This window comes from Apodemus sylvaticus, chromosome 7 (assembly GCF_947179515.1).
Source record: "Apodemus sylvaticus chromosome 7, mApoSyl1.1, whole genome shotgun sequence".
Taxonomy (NCBI): domain Eukaryota; kingdom Metazoa; phylum Chordata; class Mammalia; order Rodentia; family Muridae; genus Apodemus; species Apodemus sylvaticus.
The window spans coordinates 116,723,330-116,746,592 of NC_067478.1; the positions used below are offsets into that span (position 1 = coordinate 116,723,330).

A 23,263-nucleotide genomic window follows, 5' to 3' on the forward strand; every position below is an offset into this window, starting at 1 on the left:
TATAATTAGGTGGGTCCTTGTTTTTCATTTGGGGAGGGGCAACAGGGTTAAATTGACCACATCCAGACCAAAAACAAAAGAAAGGAACAGGTTGGAGTTCTGCAGTTTCCTTGAGAACATACCCTAAATAATCTAAAAACCTCTCATTTAGTCCCTCCTCTCCAGCAATTCCCACTTCTCAATAGCACCACTACAGGTATCATGATTTTGCAGTGTGAACACGTAGGGGATATGTAAGATTAATATTGCACAGTACTTCATGAGAAGGTCTTTGAATATTCTTTCCTAGGAATTACAACTACTCTTATTTCCTTAATTGAAGACCAGTCCTCTATTCAAGAAAGTAATACACTTTAAATAAGCATACAGCATTGGGTGGTAAGGGAGGAAGGAGAAAGCTGCTAAGCCAATCAGATCATCCAAATCAATCTTGATAATCAATGGAGTAACAGATGTCACAGAAAGAAGGTTCTCACATAGTACTTCTTAGAAATAACATGGCAAGACAAAACAAAACAAAACAAAAACAAAAAACAAAAACCCTGGAAATTACAAATGAAATAAGGGATATGCCTGATCCTTTATAAGAGATTCTCTACAGCCTTTAAATACAGTCTGAGGCACATCTAACCATTCCCGATGGCTCACACACAATAAGGAGTCAATATGTGCCAGGTACAGAACAGAGAGATTGCCATACTAGCATTATTATCGTGGGCTGTAGGATATTTAACAGGATTGTATTAGTCATGTTTCCCCAGAGGAGAACTTATTGGTTGATGGATATTTTTGAAGGGATTTATTAGGTTGGTTTATAAGGTTCAAATTGAGTGGCACACAATAGCCATCTGCACCATGGAGGGACCGAATGCTCAAGAACTGAACAGTCACAATAGTAAATGCCTTAGCCATGTCCTGAAGACCAAGAAGATAATTGGAAAGGTAATGGTCTCCAGTCTATGGTTGAAAGCCAAAGAAGTTGGGTTCTAATGGCAAAGAAGGTAACACTGATAGCAGCTTCATCAGGACAATGAAGTTGCTATCAAAATGCAAAGACTTCCTTATATGTGGGTTGCCTAGAAGTTGCAAAAGACAATCAGAGTGGCTCTTTTTACTCCAATAAACGTAATATACCCCCCATACATGCCCAGAGATTTGTGTATGAATAATTGTACAATCTGTTAAGTTGACAATATTAACCATAACCTGTGTCTCAGAAATCTACCTAGATATAGTAATTACCCCATCTTCTCATCCTAAAGCAATGATAACCAAAATATCACTTCAAATCAACAAATATACTCTGGAGAAGGTACAACTGACACATGTTTTAGAATAATAGAGTTCAGTGTTTTTCCCTAATACAATTTTCTCAGTGTTTTCAATGTAATATTTATAGTCCCTATTGGACTTATAGAAATACCAAGCTTCAAAGAAGTTAAAAACCTTGCCTATCACTGACAGTTACCAAATAGTGGAGCTAGAAGAAAAATATTTTCTCCTTAAATGTCGTGTCTTTCTCTACCTCTGCTTTTTTAATGTTATAAAGCTTAATACAAAATAAACATAATTTTGGAACTCACAAATGTTAAATGTCATCATAATGTATATAAAACTATTAGCAGGTTCTTTTTTTTTTTTTTGGACTTTTGCTTCTGTTGAAAATGCATATAATATATTCTGATCATAGTTTCCTCTCCCTGATATTTTTCCATCTCCTCCTCACCTCCCTACCCAACCAAGTGTACACCCTATATCTTAGTTAGGATTTTACTGCTGTGAACAGCCACCATGACCAAGGCAACTTTTATAAAAACAACATTTATTTGGGATATACCTTTTAATCCCGCCACTCCATGGGTCAAGCATATATAAACCATCACACCTTATTTCTCTCTTTCTTTAGAAAATAAACAGGCAAATAAAAAACAAATTAACAAATAACTAGTCAGTTTACTTATTACTGTTTCTTCTATCTGATTTTCCCAGGCCAAAGAAAGGTGGAAACGCTACCAGAGTAGACATGGTCTGTACTTACCACCCAAATACCACAGGCACTGGTCTGGATAGAGAGAAATTATACTTGGAACTAGAACAGTTCACCCACAACACTACTCAACTGGGTCCCTATACCCTGGACCAGAATAGTCTCTATGTCCATGGTAAGTTGTGGTCATATAAACTTTTCTTGAGCAAAGTCAAAATTGTCTCACTCTAAGCATATCCTTTTTTCTCTACATACATCCAAACTTCCTTACTCTCTGTCATTTGGTTTCTCACTGTAGGTTACACACACCAGATAGCAGTAACCAGCCCAAGCAGTAAGTATTCAAAAATTCATCACACCACAGTTTGGAAAAAGAATGGGTCCCTGACCAGTTTTATAATAAAAGGAAGGAGTCAGGTGCTCAGGCTAGGAAGTCCTTGAAATCACAGCTCATTGTAGTTGGGTGAATACTGCCATTTCTTTAGGAACAAAGAAATGATATTGAATCATAGTTGTGTGAGTGGGTAGAAAAACTGGTGAACAATTTAAAAGAAATATAAATGAGACTCTTGGCTGAAGCTATCCACTTTTAAGCTCTATTAACTTCTCATTTTTTCTGTGTATGTGTGTATGGTAGGGTTATTGAGTTGAATGTTGTGCCATGTGTCCATAGGGTTCAATTGCACATATTTACATAGTTGTATAGTCCAATAGTTGACCTGATATGTCTTCCTTTATTATTCTTCACCATGTATTTTAAGACAGCATCTGTCATTAAACTGGTGAGATATTTAGCTGGGCTAGTTAGCGAGCAAACTCCAGCCAACCAACTGTGTTCATCTCCCCAGTGCCAAGATTACCAGTATACGCTACCATATCCAGATATTTCGTGTATACTTGGGTACTGAACTCAAGTCCTTATGTTTGCCAAACAGTCTTGCCCACTGAGCTATTTCCTATATTTTTCCTTCTTGACCTGAAATGTGGAATGATTTAGCACTATTGCTTTCAAGTAGTGGGCAAAGGATATTTAATGCTGTATTCTCCAGTGGGATGCTGATAAGAGTCAAGACTGTGGACTCAGGCTCTACCTGCCCTGTGTTGATTACCAGGCATGACAGAAAGCTCATCTTCTCCTTGTCCCCCTACCACTATAGAATTGTCCTCAGAGTTATTTACCTTAAACTTCACCATCACCAACCTACAGTACACAGAGACCATGCAGCCTGCGGGATCCAAGAGATTTAACACCATAGACAAGATCCTGCAAGGCCTGGCAAGTCCCATTTATTTTATTCCAGTTTTGTCTGCTTCACCTTATCCCTGAATCATCTCTCTCCCATCTATCTTTCTCCAGCACCCTTCCATAGCCACCCAGCCAAACTCTATCACCACACACTTCTTTCCAGAACTATCTCCTGTCTGGTCCCATGTATCTCTCTCTAATCCCCTTCTATCTACCATTCTCCATCCTATCTAATCTGAGCCTTACCTCTTCTATGATTCTACATACCCATCTCCAGCTCTTCCTACCTCATTCTGGTCATCTCTAGAACTCCTCTTCAGACACTTCTTCTGTTCTTCAGCCATGATAGCATACTCTAGGCCCATCTACCTATCTCTGCATCCACATTATCTCCAGCCCCACCACTCTCAACTATAGCCTCTTAACTTCATTTCTAGCTACCCAAATGGTTCATCCCAAGTCTATTCTATCCACCAACTCTGTACATCACCAAGAGAAGAGTAGTTGACCAAAGGACAAAAGCGGCCGTTGACCCTCAGTACCATTGGCTCACTTTCTATTCTCTTTTCCACAGCTTTGGCCCTTGTTTAAGAATACCAGTATAGGCCCGTTGTTCACTGGCTGCAGACTGACTTTCCTGAGGTAAGTCCTTAAAATGTTAATTCTGGGCAGACCCTGTGCTTTCAGGCCCACTAGTATGAACTATGTCCTACCTGATTCCTCCCAATGTCTTCAGAACAGATGGCTATTCAGGAGTCAGGGGTGCAAGGAAAATACATCTCTTGATACTACCACTTTCCCTTATACCTGTTCCAAATCTCTGCCAAGTCTATCAGAAAAAAACACCAAGTTCAGGCAAATGTTCCAGATTCTCTTCTTTTCTTTCTTTCTTTCATAAGAAGAACCATTATCTCAGGTTCTCAATTATACTTCTAAGATTTCTCTAAAAAATGCACATCTCACTTGAACATCCATGTTATTGATGCTCTATTGACTATAGCAAGAAAATGAAATCAGTCCATGTGTCCAACAACAGATGTAATTATATATATATATATGTGTGTGTGTGTGTGTGTGTGTGTGTGTGTGCGTGTGTGTAAGTAAGTAAATAGAATTTTCTAGAAAAATCAATACCTTAGCAAACTTCCTGGCATGGTTTTATATCCAAAGGCCATTTGGTATAATGCTTCTCATGGAAGCAAGAAAAACTGAAGTCAACCCAAAGAAACCACATAAAATGCTGAGTGGTGGCAAACATTTGTAACCCATTTGTAATCTGGCAAATAAGAGAGACCCTGATTCAACAATATGATTGAACTGACTCCTGGAAATGATAAGCAGATCACTAGTGCTTCACAATAACCTAAATGGCAAACCTTAGGTTTTAATGAATAACCCTATCTCAAGACAATAAAAAAAAGGAAATACAAAACAATATAGATGCAGATGTTCACAGGCAGTTATTGGACTTAGCACTGGGACCCCAATGGAGGAGTTAGAGAAAGGACTAAAGGAGCAGAAAGTGTTTGCAATCTCATAGGATGAACAACAACATTGACAAACCAGACCCCCAGAGCTCCTGGGGACTTAAACACCAACCAAAGAGTACACATGGAGAGACCCATGGCTCCAGCAGCATATGTAGCAGAGAATGGTCTTGTCATGAATCAGTGGGAGGTGAGGCCCTTGGTCCGGTGAAGGCTTGATTTCCCAGTGTAGAGGGATGCCAAAGCCTGGAGGAGGGAGGGAGTAGACAGTTGTGGGAACCCTCATAGATGCAGGGGAAGGAAGGACAGGATGTGGGTTTCTGGGGTGAGATGTGAAAAGGGGATAACATTTGAAATGTAAAGAAAATATCCAAAAAAATAACAGAAAAACAGAAAATATCAAACAATGTGACCCAAATTCAGAAAAGCAACACTTTCATAAAATATATAGACCCTATTCTATAATGCATACATGCATCTATTTAAAAAATCTAAGTGTGAATAAAACCTAAAAATGTAGAAAGGAAACATAGAGAAGATAACAATAATAATTATTATTATGAAGGAAAGATGGGAAGAGATAGACAAAATGATGATGAGGCATAAAAGAGTAAGGCAACTCAAAAGGCTAATACAAGGGATGATCAGGGTATAACAGAATGGTGACAGGTGGCATAGAACCTTTAAAACACAGTTTGTTAGATAATTTCATAATAATATCTAACATTATATTTATTAATTCTAAAATATTAAACATGGGTTAGTCTATTAAAAGCACTCTTCTAAAGGATCTAAGTTTGGTTACCAGCACCAATGTCAAGAAGGATATTTCCAAAGAATCTAACACCCACCTCTGGTTTATGTGGTCACTCAGATTTGTATGTACTTATATGCACACACACACACACACACACACACACAATTGTTAACCATTTAGTTAAATTTAAAATTATAATAAATAAAATAGAATATTAAAATAACAAAAACAAATGCATATAACCACTAGCTTCATTTTATACCCAGATACCTTGTTTTTATTTTTTTTTAATTTTTTTATTCGATATAATTTATTTACATTTAAAATGATTTCCCCTTTTCTAGCTCCCCACTACCGAAAGTCCCGTAAGCCCCCTTCTTTTACCCTGTCCTCCCACCCACCCCTTCCCACTTCCCCGTTCTGGTTTGGTCGAATATTGCTTCACTGAGTCTTTCCAGAACCAGGGACCACTCCTCCATTCTTCTTGGACCTCATTTGATGTGTGGATTATGTTTTGGGTATTCCAGTTTTCTAGGTTAATATCCACTTATTAGTGAGTGCATACCATGATTCACCTTTTGAGTCTGGGTTACCTCACTTAGTATGATGTTCTCTAGCTCCATCCATTTGCCTAAGAATTTCATGAATTCATTGTTTCTAATGGCTGAATAGTACTCCATTGTGTAGATATACCACATTTTTTTGCATCCACTCTTCTGTTGAGGGATACCTGGGTTCTTTCCAGCATCTGGCAATTATAAATAGGGCTGCTATGAACATAGTAGAGCATGTATCCTTATTACATGGTGAGGAATCCTCTGGGTATATGCCCAGGAGTGGTATAGCAGGATCTTCTGGAAGTGAGGTGCCCAGTTTTCGGAGGAACCGCCAGACTGATTTCCAGAGTGGTTGTACCAATTTGCAACCCCACCAGCAGTGGAGGACTGTTTCTCTTTCTCCACACCCTCTCCAACACCTGCTGTCTCCTGAATTTTTAATCTTAGCCATTCTGACTGGTGTAAGATGAAATCTCAGGGTTGTTTTGATTTGCATTTCCCTAATGACTAATGAAGTTGAGCATTTTTTAAGATGCTTCTCTGCCATCCGAAGTCCTTCGGGTGAGAATTCTTTGTTTAACTCTGTACCCCATTTTTTAATAGGGTTGTTTGGTTTTCTGGAGTCTAACTTCTTGAGTTCTTTATATATATTGGATATTAGCCCTCTATCTGATGTAGGATTGGTGAAGATCTTTTCCCAATGTGTTGGTTGCCAATTTGTCCTCTTGATGGTGTCCTTTGCCTTACAGAAACTTTGTAATTTTATGAGGTCCCATTTGTCAATTCTTGCTCTTACAGCATACGCTATTGGTGTTCTGTTCAGAAACTTTCTCCCTGTACTGATGTCCTCAAGGGTCTTCCCCAGTTTCTTTTCTATTAGCTTCAGAGTGTCTGGCTTTATGTGGAGGACCTTGATCCATTTGGATTTGTGCGTAGTACAAGGAGACAAGAATGGATCAATTCGCATTCTTCTGCATGCTGCCCTCCAGTTGAAACAGCATCATTTGTTGAAAAGGCTATCTTTTTTCCATTGGATGTTTTCAGCCTCTTTGTCGAGGATCAAGTGGCCATAGGTGTGTGGGTTCATTTCTGGATCTTCAATCCTGTTCCATTGATCCTCCTGCCTGTCACTGTACCAATACCATGCAGTTTTTAACACTATTGCTCTGTAGAATTGCTTGAGATCAGGGATACTGATTCCCCCAGATTTTCTTTTGTTGCTGAGAATAGTTTTAGCTATCCTGGGCTTTTTGTTATTCCAGATGAATTTGATAATCACTCTTTCTAACTCTGTGAAGAATTGAGTTGGGATTCTGATGGGTATTGCATTGAATCTGTATATTGCTTTTGGCAAAATGGCCATTTTAACTATATTGATTCTACCGATCCATGAGCATGGGAGGTTTTCCCATTTTTTGAGGTCTTCTTCCATTTCCTTCTTCAGAGTCTTGAAGTTCTTCTCATACAGATCTTTCACATGTTTGGTAAGAGTCACCCCAAGATACTTTATACTGTTTGTGGCTATTGTGAAGGGGGTCATTTCCCTAATTTCTTTCTCATCCTGCCTATCCTTTGAGTATAGGAAGGCCACTGATTTGCTTGAGTTGATTTTATAACCTGCCACTTTGCTGAAGTTGTTTATCAGCTGTAGGAGCTCTCTAGTGGAGTTTTTTGGGTCACTTAGGTAGACTATCATGTCGTCTGCAAATAATGATAGTTTGACTTCTTCCTTTCCAATTTGTATCCCTTTGACCTCCTTATGTTGTCGAATTGCCCGAGCTAGTACCTCAAGTACAATATTGAAAAGATAAGGAGAAAGGGGGCAGCCTTGTCTGGTCCCTGATTTCAGTGGGATTGCTTCAAGTTTCTCTCCATTTAGTTTGATGCTGGCTACCGGTTTGCTGTATATTGCTTTTACTATGTTTAGGTATGGGCCTTGAATTCCTGTTCTCTCCAAGACTTTAAGCATGAAGGGATGCTGAATTTTGTCAAATGCTTTTTCAGCATCCAATGAAATGACCATGTGGTTTTGTTCTTTGAGTTTGTTTATGTAGTGGATTGCATTGATGGATTTCCGTATATTGAACCAACCCTGCATTCCCGGGATAAAGCCTACTTGATCATGGTGGATGATCGTTTTGATATGTTCTTGGATTCGGTTGGCAAGAATTTTATTGAGTATTTTTGCATCGATGTTCATAAGGGAAATTGGTCTGAAGTTCTCTTTCTTTGTTGGATCTTTGTGTGGCTTTGGTATCAGCATAATTGTGGCTTCGTAGAAGGAGTTGGGTAGTGTTCCTTCTGTTTCTATTTTGTGGAATAGTTTGAAGAGTATTGGTGTTAACTCTTCTTTGAAGGTCTGATAGAATTCTGCACTGAAACCATCTGGTCCTGTGCTTTTTTTGGTTTGAAGACTTTCTATGACTCCTTCTATTTCTTTAGGCATTATGGGACTGTTTAGATGGTCTAGTTGGTCCTGATTTAATTTTGGTATTTGGTATCTGTCAAGGAAATTGTCCATTTCCTCCAGATTCTCCAGTTGTGTTGAGTACAGTCTCTTGTAGTAGGATCTGATGATTTTTTGGATTTCCTCAGTTTCCGTTGTTATATCTCCCTTTTCATTTCTAAGTTTGTTAATTTGGATACTTTCTCTGTGCCCTTTGGTCAGTCTGGCTAAGGGTTTATCTATCTTGTTGATTTTCTCAAAGAACCAGCTCCTGGTTTTGTTGATTTTTTGTATGGTTCTCTTTGTTTCTACTTGATTGATTTCGGCCCTGAGTTTGATGATTTCCTGCCTTCTACTCCTCCTGGGTGAAATAGCTTCTTTTTGTTCCAGGGCTTTCAGGTGTGTCATTAAGCTGGTAATGTATGCTCTCTCCATTTTCTTTTTGGAGGCACTCAGGGCTATGAGTTTTCCTCTTAGCACTGCTTTTATTGTGTCCCATAGGTTTGGGTATGTTGTGTTTTCATTTTCATTGTGTTCTAAAAAGTCTTTAATTTCTTTCTTTATTTCTTCCTTGACCAAGGTATCATTGAGTAGAATATTGTTCAGTTTCCACGTGTATGTGGGTTTTCTGTTGTTTTTGTTGCTATTGAAGATCACTTTTACTCCATAGTGATCTGATAGGAGGCATGGGATTAGTTCGATCTTCTTATATTTGTTGAGGTCTGCCTTGTGTCCAATTATATGGTCGATTTTGGAGAAGGTACCATGAGGTGCTGAGAAAAAGGTATATTCTTTTGCTTTAGGGTGAAATGTTCTATAAATATCAGTCAAATCCAATTGGTCCAAAGCTTCAATTAGTTTTACTGTGTCCCTGTTTAGTTTCTGTTTTCCCGATCAGTCCATTGAGGAAAGTGGAGTGTTGAAGTCCCCCACAATTATTGTGTTAGGTGCAATGTGTGCTTTGAGCTTTAGTAAAGTTTCTTTTACGAATGAGGATGCCCTTGCATTTGGCGCATAGATGTTCAGAATTGAAAGTTCTTCTTGGTGGATTTTTCCTTTGACCAGCAAGAAATGTCCTGTGTCTCTTTTGATGACTTTAGGTTGAAAGTCAATTTTATCTGATATTAGAATGGCTACTCCTGCTCGTTTCCTGTGACCATTGGCTTGTAAGATTGTCTTCCAGTCTTTTACTCTAAGGTAGTTTTTATCTTTGATACTGAGGTGTGTCTCCTGTATACAGCAAATTGTAGGGTCCTGTTTCCTTATCCAGTCTGTTAGTCTATGTCTTTTTATTGGGGAATTGAGACCATTGATGTTAAGAGATATTAGGGAATAGTGATTATTACTTCCTGTCATTTTTGATGTTCTTTTTATATTTGAGTGGTTATCTTCTTTTGGGTTTGATGAACTCTCAATCACCATAGATGGAGAAACTAAGATATTCCATGACAAAACCAAGTTTACCCAATATTCATCCACAAACCCAGCCCTACAAAGGATAATAGGAGGAAAACACCAATACAAGGAGGGAAACTTCACCCTGGAAAAAGCAAGATAGTAACCTTTCATTAAACCCAAAAGAAGTTAACCAATCAAATTTAAAAAATAATGTCAAAAATGACAGGAAGTAACAATCACTATTCCTTAATATCTCTTAACATCAATGGTCTCAATGCCCCAATAAAAAGACATAGACTAACTGACTGGATACGTAAACAGGACCCTACATTTTGCTGCTTACAGGAAACACACCTAAGGGTCAAAGACAAACACTACCTTAGAGTAAAAGGCTGGAAGAAAATTTTACAAGCAAATGGTCTCAGGAAACAAGCTGGAGTAGCCATTTTAATATCAGATAAAGTTGACTTTCAGCCCAAAGTCATCAAAAGAGACTCTGAGGGACACTTCATTTTTATGTATTTTCCAGAGAAGGGATGCCTATATCTGAGCAATAGCAGGGAATTGATATCTGCTCATTTAAGGTTGAATATAGGATTGGGATAAGGTATGAACAAAGTAGGTTCCCAGACTCTTTCATTTTTAAGGTCTGAGTTGTATGTGGTAGAAAATTTCAAAAATTCAGACATACTAAAAAAACCGGTAGCCAGCATCAAACTAAATGGAGAGAAACTTGAAGCAATCCCACTAAAATCAGGGACTAGACAGGGCTGCCCCCTTTCTCCTTATCTTTTCAATATTGTACTTGAGGTACTAGCTCGGGCAATTCGACAACATAAGGAGGTCAAAGGGATACAAATTGGAAAGGAAGAATTAAAACTATCATTATTTGCAGATGACATGATAGTCTACCTAAGTGACCCAAAAAACTCCACTAGAGAACTCCTACAGCTGATAAACAACTTCAGCAAAGTGGCAGGTTATAAAATCAACTCAAGCAAATCAGTGGCCTTCCTATACTCAAAGGAGAAGCAGGCTGAGAAAGAAATTAGGGAAATGACCCCCTTCACAATAGCCACAAACAGTATAAAGTATCTTGGGGTGACTCTTACCAAACATGTGAAAGATCTGTATGACAAGAACTTCAAGACTCTGAAGAAGGAAATGGAAGAAGACCTCAAAAAATGGGAAAACCTCCCATGCTCATGGATCGGTAGAATCAATATAGTTAAAATGGCCATTTTGCCAAAAGCAATATACAGATTCAATGCAATACCCATCATAATCCCAACTCAATTCTTCACAGAGTTAGAAAGAGCAATTATCAAATTCATCTGGAATAACAAAAAGCCCAGGATAGCTAAAACTATTCTCAGCAACAAAAGAAAGTCTGGGGGAATCAGTATCCCTGACCTCAAGCAAAACTACAGAGCAGTTGTGTTAAAAACTCCATGGTATTGGTACAGTGACAGGCAGGAGGATCAGTGGAACAGGATTGAAGATCCAGAAATGAACCCACACACCTATGGCCACTTGATCCTCGACAAAGAGGCTGAAAACATCCAATGGAAAAAAGATAGCCTTTTCAACAAATGATGCTGGTTCAACTGGAGGTCAGCATGCAGAAGAATGCGAATTGATCCATCCTTGTCTCCTTGTACTAAGCTCAAATCCAAATGGATCAAGGACCTCCACATAAAGCCAGACACTCTGAAGCTAATAGAAAAGAAACTGGGGAAGACCCTTGAGGACATCGGTACAGGGAGAAAGTTTCTGAACAGGACACCAATAGCGTATGCTGTAAGAGCAAGAATTGACAAATGGGACCTCATAAAATTACAAAGTTTCTATAAGGCAAAGGACACCATCAAGAGGACAAATCGGCAACCAACAAATTGGGAAAAGATCTTCACCAATACTACATCAGATAGAGGGTTAATATCGAATATATATAACGAACTCAAGAAGTTAGACTCCAGAAAACCAAACAACCCTATGAAAAAATGGGGTACAGAGTTAAGCAAAGAATTCTCACCTGAAGAACTTCGGATGGCAGAGAAGCATCTTAAAAATTCTCAACTTCATTAGTCATTAGGGAAATGCAAATCAAAACAACCCTGAGATTTCACCTTACACCAGTCAGAATGGCTAAGATTAAAAATTCAGGAGACAGCAGGTGTTGGAGAGGATGTGGAGAAAGAGGGACACTCCTCCACTGCTGGTGGGGTTGCAAATTGGTACAACCACTCTGGAAATCAGTCTGGCGGTTCCTCCGAAAACTGGGCACCTCACTTCCAGAAGATCCTGCTATACCACTCCTGGGCATATACCCAGAGGCTTCCCCACCATGTAATAAGGATACATGCTCTACTATGTTCATAGCAGCCCTATTTATAATTGCCAGGTGCTGGAAAGAACCCAAGTATCCCTCAACAGAAGAGTGGATGCAAAAAATGTGGTATATCTACACAATGGAGTACTATTCAGCCATTAGAAACAATGAATTCATGAAATTCTTAGGCAAATGGATGGAGCTAGAGAACATCATACTAAGTGAGGTAACCCAGACTCAAAAGGTGAATCATGGTATGCACTCACTAATAAGTGGATATTAACCTAGAAAACTGGAATACCCAAAACATAATCTACACATCAAATGAGGTACAAGAAGAAAGGAGGAGTGGCCCCTTGTTCTGAAAAGACTCAGTGAAGCAGTATTTGGCAAAACCAGAATGGGGAAGTGGGAAGGGGTGGGTGGGAGGACAGGGGGAGAGAAGGGAGCTTATGGGACTTTCGGGGAGTGGGGGGCTAGAAAAGGAGAAATCATTTGAAATATAAATAAAAAATATATCGAATAAAAAAATTTGATTATATTTGTCCCACTCACCAGTTCTTCTCAGTCTAAGTTATACAGGGAGAAATGTTTGTAAAGGGCAAAATTTCCAACCTAAATACTTTTATTTTTTTAATTATTTTATGTACATGGATGTTTTGCCTTCAATAAATGAGCTCATGTGCACAATCACATTCATGTATGTATGTGTGTGTGTGTACCAAAGGACAATCTTACTATCTTCATCAGGATCTTGTACCTATTTTTTTAATTCAAAAGTTCTTTTTGAGATAGGGACTTTTATAAACCTGGAACTTCCTAATTAGATCAGTCTAGCAAGGCTACCTGAACAATGAGATCTAGAATCTTCCTATGTACACTTCCTTGGTGTTGTGATTATGAGTGTATGCCACCCTTCTTAGTGTTAAAAAAAAAAAAACTAAAAAATTAATTAATTAATTTTAATTAATCAAAAACAGGTTCCAGAGATCAACCTCAGCAACTTATAAGCATTTTATCAATTGAGCTCTTTCCCTAGTTCTATTTATCAGTATTTTAGAGTGGAGATATCTTCTAGTGACTTTACAACTAATACCTCTGACTTCTTTTCCTAAGAACTGTCAGGACCCTCTAGATTCCTTTCCTGAGTGTGAGAGAGGAGACTTTTGGTGTATGAGTACTTACTTCCTATATTGCTCTAATGATTCTCAAGGGCATTTGTGATTATTGATTATACTCTCTCACCAGTTCCACGAAGGATGGAAAAGCCACTAAAGTAGACACAAATTGCACTTATTACCATGATCGAATGGGTCCTGGGCTGGTCACAGAGCAACTGTACTTGGAGCTGAGCAAGCTGACCCATGGTATCATTCAACTGGGCCCCTACACTCTGGATCAGAACAGTCTCTATGTTAATGGTGAGAAGATGAGTATTAGTCATTGTTCTTGTTGATTTAACAAAGCTCTTAAAAATATATATCTTGAAAGAGAAGGTTAATTCTGGCTTAGGGTTTAGAAAAATAGTCTTTCATGGCATAGAAGGTATGGGCAGAGAGATAAGAAGGTTGGTGTTCAATTCATATTCTTCTTTTTATACAACTCAGAGTCTAAAACCATGGAATGATAGCATCCATACTCATGGAGAGCCTTTCCTGCTCTGTTAAACACCTCTACATCTGTCTTCCCCAGCATGCATAAGTTATAAACTGCATAAAACTGACAGTCACAATTAAGCATCCCAGGCTGCTGACCTTTATTACAACTTAACAACCCTCATGTAATTCTTATCTACATTCTGTCTAATCCCCCTATTGTTAGTCTTCCATCTGTGCAGCTTATAACCACTAGATCTCAGCCACTACTTCCAGTAGTTAGTATGATGAGGTTTAGTATGTCTGAATTTTTGAAATTTTCTACCACATACAACTCAGACCTTAGAAATGAAAGAGTCTGGGAACCTACTTTGTTCATACCTTATCCCAACCCTACATTCAACCTTAAATGAGCAGATATCAATTCCCTGCTATTGCTCAGATATAGGAATCCCTTCTCTGGAAAATACAGAAAAATGAAGTTTCTAACAACCACATAGAAAGCTTTCTCCATAATATTTATGCTAGAAGCTTCTACATCAATGTAAAGTGTCATGTTTGAAGGTGGGTTTCTTCTTCCTGCCTAGGTGAGCATTGAGGCAAAATCTCTGCATCTAGTCCACTCTTCCAGCTGAGTTTAATAGTAGAGCTAATGAAGTCTCTTTTCTCCTGAATATAAAAAGTGCATTGATCCATTACAGATGGAAACTTGCCTTTCTATTTCTTTTCCACATGCATATGTGTGGTATTCATTTGATTGGATATGTGTGCATGTGATGTTGCATATGTATCTGTTTGTACATGCACATAGAGGCCTGAAGCTAATATCAAGTGTCTTATTTGAGTTCTCTCCATCTTATATATTAGGGCAAAGGTCCCTTCTGAACCTTGAGTTTGTTGTTTTGGTCAATCTGGCTATCCAGCTTACTACAGAGATTCTCTATCTTTGCCTCCACCATTGTAAGATTAGAGATGGGCTGGTACATCTGGTGTGCCCACATGGCTTTTGTATATAGATTCTGGAGACTTGAATTCCAGGAAAGTGCTTTACAAACTGAATAATCTCCCAAGGCTCCTCACTTTCTTTTAATAAAGTATAACTGTAGGTAGTCTAGTCTTGAGTAAAGCATCTCTCCAATGGCAAATGTACCTTTTTAAGTTTTCACCAATTTATTTTTGTTGTTCATATTTGATCAGATCAATGAATTTTTAAGCAAAGTTCAGATGAATAGAAGGCTAAAATAGTTTATACTTTCTAGACCCAAAGTATGCTACAAACACAAGCTAAGTAGAATGGGAGATAACATCTTTTTGAAGATAGGCTTAGAAACTCTAATCTAGAATTTTAAGATACCCCATAGTAAAGAGCTTGCTTTATACCAACAGTTACCTTTTGCTAACAATCTTTCTCCTTCTTCATCTTCCCATGTATCTACAGGTTACACACATTCAGCCTCAAGTATATTCCTTAATGGTGAGTACTGCAAACTCCTACATGTCACGCACTGCCTCTATTCTCCTAAAACATATGAGATGCTAGATGAACCAACATGTTCTTCTATTATCCACTTTAAATGGACAGACGTTTAAAAAGGTTCTTAGAAATGTAGACTGAGTGAAGATGGTAAGAATTATTCATCTTTCCACAAACCACAGAACATAAGGGTAATGCCAAATTTCAAACAATAGATGCCACAAAGTAAAACACAGATACCTGGATATAGTCACCCAGGCTGCTGCCACTTATTAAAGATGTATCACATTTGTATTTCATTCCTAATCTTGTTTTCTTTTGCTTTGTTTTGTTTTTGTCTCAGAAACCATGGCTACCACCTCCTTCCCAGCTTCCCCTCTGACTCCCTCCTCTACAAACAATTCCACAGGTAGGCAGCCATACAGATTCTTATTGGTACCAATAAGGTAAGTGAACAATTTCTTCTATCAATATTCATACACCTTTCTAATGAAGACATTGTTTTCTGTTATTCAATCTAGTTACTTAGGGACCAAATTATGATTCCAGTCACTACCACATAAGAGTTCTTAAGCATTGGCCTACATACCTCCTAGTTATCACTCAGGTCTCTTTGATGCCTGACTTAGATACATTTTGTTTAACTGTGATAAAATGGTCTGATCAAAGCAACTAAAGGAAAGAAGGGCTTATTGTATCTCAGTTTAATGTACAATCCATCAAACAATTGGTCATATCACATTCAGAAATGGAAAATTGAAACATTAATACACACTAGTTCTCCTTTCTCTATTGTATATAGTACAGAAAGCCCTGCCCATAGAATTGTCCCATTCATACTTTAAATCTGTTTTCCCACATTAGTTGGCATAATCAAGATAATTTTCCACAGATATTTTAAGAAGTCCATTTCCTAGGTAACTCTAAAGTCTATCAAATTGACCATTAACAGTAACCATTACAATCATTCATCTTGAAGATAATAATTTTCCTCCAAATCTAATCATTTTTCTCATTGTTCCCAAAGGCAGAGATAGAATTTCAACTTTCATTTCTCCTCTCATTCATCTTGCACATCAAGTAGTTACCAAATCTCATCTCTTGTCCCTTTGGAGCTCTCTCTCTCTCTCTCTCTCTCTCTCTCTCTCTCTATATATATATATATATATATATATATAGAGAGAGAGAGAGAGAGAGAGAGAGAGAGAGAGTATATATATTAGAGAGTAATATATATTAGGCTTTATTGAGGCCAGGATGTTTTTGTTAGACAGAGTAGCCTTTATTATGGATTCTTAATGTCTTCTACATAGCAGCTATAGCATTCTTTATTGTACATTTGCATCCATAGAATTCACTTACAAATAACACTTGAGTGCTTCTATTTCTTGTATAAGTAACATCTAGGGTCCTGTCATTCTTATATCTGCCCTTTCTTCTTGCCATAGTGAAATAATTTTAAATTACTTTAATGTACTATACTCTCTTTCTACATACATTTACCCAATCTACTTGGAATGTTCTGCCTATTGCTTAGCTTCAGCAACTCTTAGCCAAGCTTTTCATCATATATGAAACAATACGTTCTCCAAAGAGATTTATTCAGTCATTGGTTGGATAACTCTTGTGATTCTCCTACCTAGATTCCTACTAGTTTCTGTTGAAGTATAATAATTTGGTAACTTCTCAGGCTCTGACATTAGGAGATGATGTCCTAGTCATCTTTGGATCTAAAGAGTTTATCACAGATCATTTAACACCATACTCATACCTTGATGAATGAAGTACACAACAGATGCAGTTTTAATGTTTTATTAGGTCTACAATGTCTTCTGCTTCAAATCCTATTAGTCTAACAATGTCACATAGAATTAGGAGTATTCTTGTTCACTGACAGTTCTAAATCTGGGCATCTCTATCTTCCCCTTTGTTACAGGCAATGGTATTGTCATGGTACCCATCACTCTCAACTTCACCATAACCAACTTGCACTATACAGAGGAGATGGGACATACAGGTTCTTTGAAGTTCAACTCTACTAAGGGGATCTTATATTATTGGGTAAGTCCTCCCAAGAACCCCAGCAATTCCACCTTACAATTTCATGGCAAGACCATATATATTTTCTGCTAATACTATTTTGTTTGAGGGTTTGTTTGTTTGTTTGTTTTTTCCATCAGCTTGGTACCCTGCTCAATAAGACCAGCATTGCCCCACTCTACTCTGGATGCAGACTGATTTCACTCAGGTGAGACCCCCAAGGTAGAGTGAGCTGTTATAAAACATCCACCAGAGATCATGCACTTCTAACATCACTTTTTAACATCTACCCAGACACTGACACTTTCTTCCTGCTCAGATAGAGAATTGGTTGAACAGTTAGTAACTTACTAATAGAAATTGTTTACTGTAGAAAATTCAAGTGATATTCTATATAAAATGAGTGTTCTCTTAGAAGAACTGAATATTCTGTATACAATAAAAGTAAAATATTTTATAAATAGTTAAAGAGATGGTCCATTGTAAGGTTGTGGGTCAGTGTAATGTTATGTTCACTCTGCCACAGGACAAACAGTACGAGGAGAGTTTGACTGTGCTTACCTCATTCCTGGCCTGGGTGTAGACTGTAGGGAAGCACTGGGGCACCATGCTCCAGGGATTGGGTGTGTATGTAGCCTGAGACATGGGAAAGCCAAAGCTGGCTCAGGTCTGCACAAGATCAGGGGTATTGGATTCTCATGTTCTGGGACATTTTGGCACCACTGGGAGTCATAGAAGAGCTAAGAACAAAGTGTGGGCCTGTGGGCAGGAACTACTCTGGGATCAATGGGAGAACGATAGCTCCAGCTGGTACCACACCACGAGCACTGTCCTTAGTTTGGCAGGAACAGGTTTGTTGGCAGTTGTAGCCAGGAGTGCAGAGAGGCCTTATACGGGAGATTAGACAGGGACTTTGTAGGCAAAGGCCTTCTCCATGGCTCCACACTGCAGATCCTGATGGAAAGAGACCATCTATGGTTCAAAACCATTTATTATCTTGGTGGAAAGTGGATTCCTAAAACCATACCCCTCTTCTCAGGGTGGAATTGAGATCAAATACTTTTTGCAGGGAAGAATGTCTGGGAAGGATAGCTTATAGGTACCTCATTATGATAGAGATCTCTGCACTGAGCCTATGTGACCACATGTCACATCTATTTTATGTGAGAAGCATGCCCTGTGTTCCAAGTCAGGAGTGTGGCAGTGAGCTTGGAGTCAACTAAGCCTTGAGGTGTTGGTCCACTGAGTCTGCAGGTCTCAACCTGATCTACCTTACCATAGGCCATTTTGTATAATGCTTTTCATAGAAACATGAAAAACTGAAGTCAGCTCCAGGAGACCACATACAATGCTGAGTATGGTGGCAAACGTTTGTAACCCACTTATAATCTGGCAAACAAGAAAGACCCTGATTCAACAATATGATTTAACTGACTCCTGGAAGAGATAAGCAGATCAGTGGAGCATAGTGCTTCAGTCTAACCTAAATGGCAAACTTAGGTTCTAATGAATGACCCTATCTCAAGACAACAACAACAACAACAACAACAACAACAAAAGGAAATACAAAACAATGCAGAATGTGGGGCTGGTAAGATGGCTTTATTGGGTAAAAGCACTTTCTGTGTAAGTTTGACGACCTAAGTTTGATTCTCAGAACTAACATAAAGTGCCAGATGTGGTGGTCTACAGCAGTAATCTGGACACTTCTAAAATGAGGTGGGATGCAGACATCCAAGAATAATCCCCAAAGCTTGCCAGCCATCTGGCCTGTGGTATGGAAGTGTAGCATAAACAAAAACAAGAGAGACCCTTAATCATAAATGTGATAGAGCTGAATCCCATCCACATATGCCATGTTACTTATTTTATCCTACTCACACATAAGGTGTGTGTGTGTGTGTGTATGTGTGTGTGTGTGTTAGTATGGGATACAGAGAGAGGGGGACAGAGAGACAGAGACAGAGAGGAGGAGGAGAGGGAGAGAGAAAGGGGAGGGAAGGAGAAAGGGAGGGAGGGGAGAAAGAGAGAGAGAGAAAGACAGACAGACAGACAGACAGACACAGACACAGATAGAGATTTTTTCTGACCCTAGTGTCCAAAGACTCAGATACAACAAATGGAGACCCACTTTCAAATTTATATCTGCCTCCTTCACAACATTCAGCATTCTCCCATCTGCTTCGGCTTTCAATTCCTCCAATTGCTTAAGAACTGACCTCATTATTCCAATCTCAAATGTTTTTCTGACAGGTCTGACAATCATAGAGCAGCCACGGAAGTTGACATCATCTGTAACTTCCACTCTTACTCCATGAGTCCTGAAGTAAACCAAGATCAGCTATTTTGGGAGTTGAGCCATGGAACTCATGGCATCACCCGTCTGGGCCCCTACAGCCTGGACCAGAACAGTCTCTACATAAATGGTGAGTGTTCATGTATAAGCAGTGATCTTTTTCCCATTTAGGGTCTTAGGTCCTGACCAAATCATCCCTCTTTCTAGAATGACCTTTTCCCCATTTTCCTTTCCTTTTGTGTCTGGATTCTGATTCTGTTTTTATTTTGATGATTCAAAACCACCATGGGGGATATGGTAGAGTGCTTGCCTTGTATACGTAGAGATCTGCATTCCATCAGCATCACACACTTCCACTTTTCAAAACCATTTACCAGTTTATTGACTAAGAACAGGCATAAAACCTTCACAGCCACAATGACTAGCTCTATCCACCTTCAGTCTCATTACACCATTAGTCGTCTCCTCCATAATCATTCCTTTTTGGTCTCTTTCCCTCTGCTTTTCCCCCATAGACTCTACGTTCTCCTTTGGCCAGAATCTTTGATAGACATCCAAACGTTTCTCATATTTTCTTTCTTTACAGGTTATAGTTTTGGAGCTGCAGCACTAAATACCACCAGTGAGTATTTATGACTGTCATTACCCAGGTTTTGCCTCCACTTTTAGGGACCCCCCCCTTTTTTTAATAAAGAGCTTTGTAAAGTCATTGGTACAGTTGTATTTTATAGTCATCACCTACCAGATTTCACTTCTCTGGTCAAAGTATTAGAAGATTCTGCTCTGTTCATTGTTGAACAGAGGAAGGTACTGAAGAACCTTACATACATATACAATGCATGGTACTTGGAAGAATAAAGACAGGAGTCTTTATGATTTAAGTGTTATAGAATATCCCTTTTTTTCAAATCCTTTTAGTCTAACAGTATCCCATGGTAACGTCTAGAAAGAGCTTTACTTACTGCTTTGTTCCTGTCTTGGAGCTTCTCTCTTCATCTGCTACTTAGCCAGTGAATCTGTAGTAGCACCCATCACTCTCAACTTCACTATCATCAACCCCTCATACATACACTTCACTGAGAGAAACCATACCCTCCTCACCTGACTTCTTGGATGAAGAAGACTTAGACATAGACACCATTACCTACCATACTGTCTCTTGCATAGATTCCATTCTAGTTCTCCCACAAACCTGTTATCCTTAAGAGATAAATTGAGGTATAGTAACTTTTTTTCTTTGTAAAGAATTTATTCAACAAGTAATTATTTGTGAAGTGAACCCGCCTGTGGATTCTTGAACAGGTTCCTGAGGGGTGGAGTGAGGACCTAGGGGGCAAGAGGCACGAGAAATTGAGACAAGACAGGATTCTGATTAAGTCTCGGTTTAATGGAGGTTCACATTAGCCATTATATGGTAAAACATTTGGCAGCAAAAAGTAAACCAGGATGTGGTAGGCAACCAGTAAAGAAAAACAAAGTGACTAGCAGAGAATCTAAAGTATATGTCAACACACTGTGTCTCATCAAGAGCTCAGGGTACAGTCAGAAGCAATACTTCCAGACTGACCAGACCACTTCCTGTGACTAATGCCCCCACCTTGACCCCGCTCAGGCCAGAGAACGACATGTCTGACTCCAGTGGTCTCCTACAGTGAAGTGGGGAAAAAAACAAATCAAAAGAGGTTCATGATTTTTAAAGGCAATGGAGAAGTAACTACAGATGAATTCTGAAGGAAACTAGGAACATCTTTGGTTATTTGCAACTATGCACTATATAGTTCTTATTTGATTGGCCTTTAACCCCTTGTTGAATAAGCTACTGGGTGATTTCTGATTGAGATCGTTTCATTTTGTTTATCTTTCTTTTCCTTTTCCTTTTCTCTTTTTATTTCTTCTCTCTCTCTCTCTCTCTCTCTCTCTCTCTCTCTCTCTCTCTCTCTCTCTCTCTCTCTGTCTCTCTGTCTATTTTATGCTGGATTGACCTTGGATTAAGGGAAAAAAGAAAGGAGGAGAAAGAGAGGCAAGGAAAGTGTCAGGGAGAGATGAAGAATAGCTGAGAGGAAGGGTAACAGGGAGAACAAAAGAGAAATGGGGTAAGACTAAGACAGAGGAAGAGAGAGAGAGAAGAGAAGAAAGCTGGAAAAGTGGAAGGTAAGGAGGCAGAAAGGGAGTGTAAGAAACTAGGGGAGGGACACAGTGACAAATAGAGAGGACAAAGGAACAGAAAAATGAGGGGAAGATACACAGAGAAAAAAGGAGAGAAACAGCAAGAGGCAAAGAAGAACAAGGAAAGAGGAAGAGAGGAAATAGGTGGATTGCCAAAAGAAGGAGAACGGGAGAAGGAAGGAAAGTAAAAAAGGAAGAGAGACATATCAGAAAAAAATGGTGAAGGGCCGGAGACAGATAGGGGTGCAGAAAGACATTAGATGTCACTAACCCAGCTTGAGCAGGTAACATGAACTTTTCCCCTCACAAAATGAAACATTCATGATTTTACCAAAACCACCTATGAAGAAGGTGAGAGGATCAAAATGGTCTATCAGGATTTTTCACATCATGAGGGCCCTAACTGGCCACTACAGTCACCTGCAAGTATACTGACTTACCCACTATAAAGAACATTAATTTCCCCCCTACTCCCTCCAGTCATGTCAGCTTTAGCTTTTTCTCTTTCTATCTGCACAGCTGGGGAACTCAGTGAGGAGTTGTTCACAGTAAACTTCACCATCAGCAACCTGCGCTATTCAGTGGATATGAGCCAGATTGGCTCCCCCAAATTCAATATCACAGATACACTCATGCAGCACCTGGTGAGCTACCTGACTCCCCTCAGGCTCTTCCAACCCTCTCTTAATGGAGATACCTGCCTGTAACCAACTCTGGCTTCCTTCTTTACAGCTCAGCCCTTTGTTTCAGAGGAGCAGTCTTGGCCCCCTATATACAGGCTGTAGAGTGACAACGCTAAGGTAAGACATGTTTTCCACTTCCAGCTCCCCTCTCCTACTCATTATCCAACTTGAAAAGTCTTGGAGTTGTGATGATTGGCATGGTTAGGATTGATGTCTACCTTTTTGTTTTGCCTTTTAATGATGTTATGGCAGTTGAATGTTTTATAGCAATAGAGTACTTACCTATGATCCTCAGGAATACCTGCCTAGAATCCACCAGATATTGACTTGAGATATGGCTTAACTTAGATCACTTACCAAGGATATACAAGACCCTAGGTTTGACTCCATTATCATAAAGATATTTAATTGTTGTAAAACAAAAATCCTTATGTCCAAGGCCAACCTTGTCTCTATAGTGAGTTGCAGGACAGCCTTAGCTATATAGTGAGTTCCTGTCTAAAAACAAATCAAAACAAAAATTTAAAAACTATCTAACTGACTGACTAGTGAGTTTTTGGATACTTCCTTTCCTAGTGCTGGGATTATAAGAACATGTGGTCGCACTGAGTTATTTTTTTAAGTATTCATGCTTAAGAATTAGAACTCAGATTCTCCTTTTCTTCCACTAGGTTGACTTACATAGCCTTGATATGAAGCTTTGTGCCTACTCTTATTGCATCCTGTTAGACAATGTTCAGCTGATATCCTTGAGAGGCTCTTTTCTGAAGGGAAATGGTTAAACAGTAGATCTTAGGGA

The 23,263-nt window shown here is 39.0% G+C and overlaps 1 protein-coding gene across 1 annotated transcript in view; it reads left to right on the forward strand.

Annotated features, from left to right (window-relative positions):
• Muc16 (mucin 16, cell surface associated) overlaps positions 1–23,263 on the forward strand; it is a 243,453-nt gene that overhangs the window by 139,764 nt on the left and 80,426 nt on the right. Inside the window, exons 39-51 of the mRNA XM_052189402.1 lie at positions 1,990–2,162; positions 2,286–2,321; positions 3,145–3,263; positions 3,808–3,875; positions 13,459–13,631; positions 15,244–15,279; positions 15,623–15,688; positions 17,216–17,340; positions 17,460–17,527; positions 19,573–19,745; positions 20,202–20,237; positions 22,301–22,425; positions 22,514–22,581. Of these exons, the coding sequence (XP_052045362.1) occupies positions 1,990–2,162; positions 2,286–2,321; positions 3,145–3,263; positions 3,808–3,875; positions 13,459–13,631; positions 15,244–15,279; positions 15,623–15,688; positions 17,216–17,340; positions 17,460–17,527; positions 19,573–19,745; positions 20,202–20,237; positions 22,301–22,425; positions 22,514–22,581 (1,266 nt within the window). The remainder of the gene's footprint in view (positions 1–1,989; positions 2,163–2,285; positions 2,322–3,144; positions 3,264–3,807; positions 3,876–13,458; positions 13,632–15,243; positions 15,280–15,622; positions 15,689–17,215; positions 17,341–17,459; positions 17,528–19,572; positions 19,746–20,201; positions 20,238–22,300; positions 22,426–22,513; positions 22,582–23,263) is intronic.